This window comes from Theropithecus gelada, chromosome 3, assembly GCF_003255815.1.
Source record: "Theropithecus gelada isolate Dixy chromosome 3, Tgel_1.0, whole genome shotgun sequence".
Taxonomy (NCBI): Eukaryota; Metazoa; Chordata; class Mammalia; order Primates; family Cercopithecidae; genus Theropithecus; species Theropithecus gelada.
In genome coordinates this window covers 147,491,258-147,494,421 of record NC_037670.1, presented here as the reverse complement: position 1 = coordinate 147,494,421, position 3,164 = coordinate 147,491,258, and the positions used below count along the sequence as shown (strand labels likewise).

The 3,164-nt window shown below is 40.2% G+C and overlaps 1 protein-coding gene across 1 annotated transcript; it reads left to right on the top strand.

The window, feature by feature from the left end:
• Positions 1–848: 848 nt before the first annotated feature.
• Positions 849–1,825, top strand: TAS2R16 (taste 2 receptor member 16). Its single transcript, XM_025380976.1, has one exon. The coding sequence runs from the start codon at positions 907–909 to the stop codon at positions 1,774–1,776; it is 870 nt and encodes a 289-aa protein (XP_025236761.1). The 5' UTR covers positions 849–906; the 3' UTR covers positions 1,777–1,825.
• The last annotated feature ends 1,339 nt before the right edge of the window (positions 1,826–3,164 follow it).

The following is a 3,164-nucleotide window of genomic DNA, read 5'->3' as shown; positions in this document are numbered from 1 at the left end:
TAATATGCTTTACTAGTGGTAAGAGGGTCCTCTTTCAATTCTTCCTGAGCAATGAGAGCAGTGACAAAAAGAACCTAGCCATGTAAGAGAGAAAAAAAAAAACAAAAAAAAAAAACCCACAAAAAACCACTGATGTTAATGGGACAAGAACAATTCCTGAAAATACATAAGGTATATGCTCAAAGCATTGGAACTGGCAGAAGAACAATAGCTAAGAGGGGCTATGTGCGGTGTTTTATCTGCAGTTTGATTTCTCTGAGTGGGGGAATTCAATGGGCAGTTATGCGAGTGGCCTGCATTGGATGGAAATACTTGAAGGTCTGGAGTTCAGCAATTTTGTGGAATTTCAGAGGAAATTCCCTCTGAATTTTTATTTACCCTCACACTTTGGTTGTAGCATCCACCACTAGCTGCCATGAGAACTGGGAAGATAGGGCTTCTGAGGTTCGCTTTGGTACTGCACTCAACAGAGCAAAAACATCATGCAGGACATGAACGAACAGGGAAGGATTCATCTTTCCTGTGGCTCAAATTTTAGGTTAAAAAAGTAAAGATATCATTTAACAATGATAAGGAAGTAAGCTAAGTGCACCTCAGAAAAAAAGGAAATAAACATGGTTAGGAAATACGTATGCCTTTTTGGAATAATCAAATCATCTCAGGAGCAGGAATCCACATTTAAACAATATTTCCCTACATTCAGATGTGATAGCAACCAGCAAGCAAAGCATAAACAAATTCTATGGATAGGAAAATGACAAAATTAAAAATGAGCTTGGGAAAATTTGCTTCCAGAGGGAGGGGTTTTCTTGCACCAGACAGTGGTGGAATCGGGAACCCATTCTCTACCTGGAAATTGGTACAGAGATTCAGTCTTTGTCCAGGAAGACACTTTGGCGTAGAAGAATGATACCCATCCAACTCAGTGTCTTCTTCATGATCATCTACGTGCTTGAGTCCTTGACAATTATTGTGCAGAGCAGCTTAATTGTTGCAGTGCTGGGCAGAGAATGGCTGCAAGTCAGAAGGCTGATGCCTGTGGACATGATTCTCATCAGCCTGGGCATCTCTCGTTTCTGTCTACAGTGGACATCAATGCTGAACGATTTTTGCTTCTATTTTAATTTTAATCATGTACTTCGCAACTTAACAATCACCTGGACATTTTTTAATGTCCTTACATTCTGGTTAAACAGCTTGCTTACCGTCTTCTACTGCATCAAGGTCTCTTCTTTCACCCATCCCATCGTTCTCTGGCTGAGGTGGAGAATTTTGAGGTGGCTTCCCTTACTGGGTTGTCTGATGATTACTTGTGTGACAATCATCCCTTCAGCTATTGGGAATTACATTCAAATTCAGTTTCTCACCATGGAGCATCCACCCAGAAACAGCACTGTAATTGACAGACTTCAAAAGTTTCATCAGTATCTGCACCAGGCTCATACAGTCGCGTTGGTTATTCCTTTCATCCTGTTCCTGGCCTCCACCATCTTGCTCATGGCATCATTGACCAAGCAGATACAACATCATGGCACTGGTCACTGCAATACAAGCATGAAAGCGCACTTCACTGCCCTTAGGTCCCTTGCCATCTTGTTTATCGTGTTTACCTCTTACTTTCTAACCATACTTATCACCATGATAGGTACTCTATTTGATAAGAGATGTTGGTTATGGGTCTGGGAAGCTTTTGTCTATGCTTTCATCTTTATGCATTCCACTTCACTGATGCTGAGCAGCCCTACATTGAAAAGGATTCTAAATGGAAAATGCTAGGCCTAGAGGTTGCCTGAGGCACAAGGTACAAGACTCCCGGGCAATTGATATAATTAATACCAGTAAAGAGTATTGCTCTTATCAATCAATTCATTGTGAATCACCATGAATGCAAGCCTCATTCTCTTCCATCTTCACAGCCATCTATTTCTAAATAATCAACCCTTTCTCCATCCTTTTCCACTGGTTTCCTTTCCCTTTCACAATCCTCAGGTTGGTTCCAACTTGCTCAAGACTGCCCCATCTCTCCTTAGTCCTTGCCAACTCTGGAATCGTACACCTGGTATATTCTACACAAGACAGTCAAAATCATGGTGTCCACACATTAATTTAACTTTCCCATGACTGCCAGTTATTTCACACATGAATATGAATACCATCCCACAAAAACGTATTGCTTGTACCCTGAATGCTTCCCATACTAAGCCTTCAATTCACTTTCTTTAGTCAAGGGGTCTCTTTCTCTCTCTCTCTCTCTCTCTCTCTATCTGTCTCTCTCTCTCTCCCCCTCTCCATCTCTCTCTCTTTCTCTATCCCCTGGCTGTTTCTGGACTTTTATCTAATGATACAAATTTTCTTATTTGCTTCTCTTCCAAATATCATGTCTTTATCTCTTCAAAACTCAAGTCAAAATTTAACTCTTTCTTCATTTCCATTAACCAAAACATTATACTCTTCCCCAGAATAGCAGACAATTTGCCCAATCCAGATTCATCCTTAATACCGCCCCAAATATTGACAATTTAATTGTGTCAACTATAAAACTATAAATGGTTTCCATTGGCTCAATTCTTGCCTCTCTATTGCATTATAAGTTGGAGTTAACTTGATGGAACATCTCTATATTGAGACATAGTTGATTTTTTCCCATATACAACCCAGATGTCAGCTAAGAACCACTCTTAGCTCATAACATCTGAATGGCATTGGCTTACATTTTCTACACTTTTTTATTCTGTGCAAAGCCCTCCCAAAATGAATAAGAATATAGAAATCACACAGTAATCAGTGAAAAATCACCTATAAGACATACTCATTCTTTAGATGTTCTTTCTGCCTCCCTAACAGCTCTCTCTCATACCTTCTTCCCTTGCAGGACCCCATGTTGCCTTATCTCGAAGGCATCTCACTCCTCATTTATGTCCTCTTCACCCTTACCTACCAGCAGCTATGTGTCTTGGTAATGTCCAACCACTAGGCCTTTGGGTCTCAGCCTCTGTCCACCCCAGATAGTTATTAAGGTATTCTTAAAGTCAGTTGCATCTCTTACACCATTCTGGTATCAAGTGTTAATAATATGATATTTTCTACACTTTGTATATATTGGTCATGTCTGGTGAACTTCTAGCTCTGCCATTAAAAGATTGAAACACCTCCTGAAAGCAAAT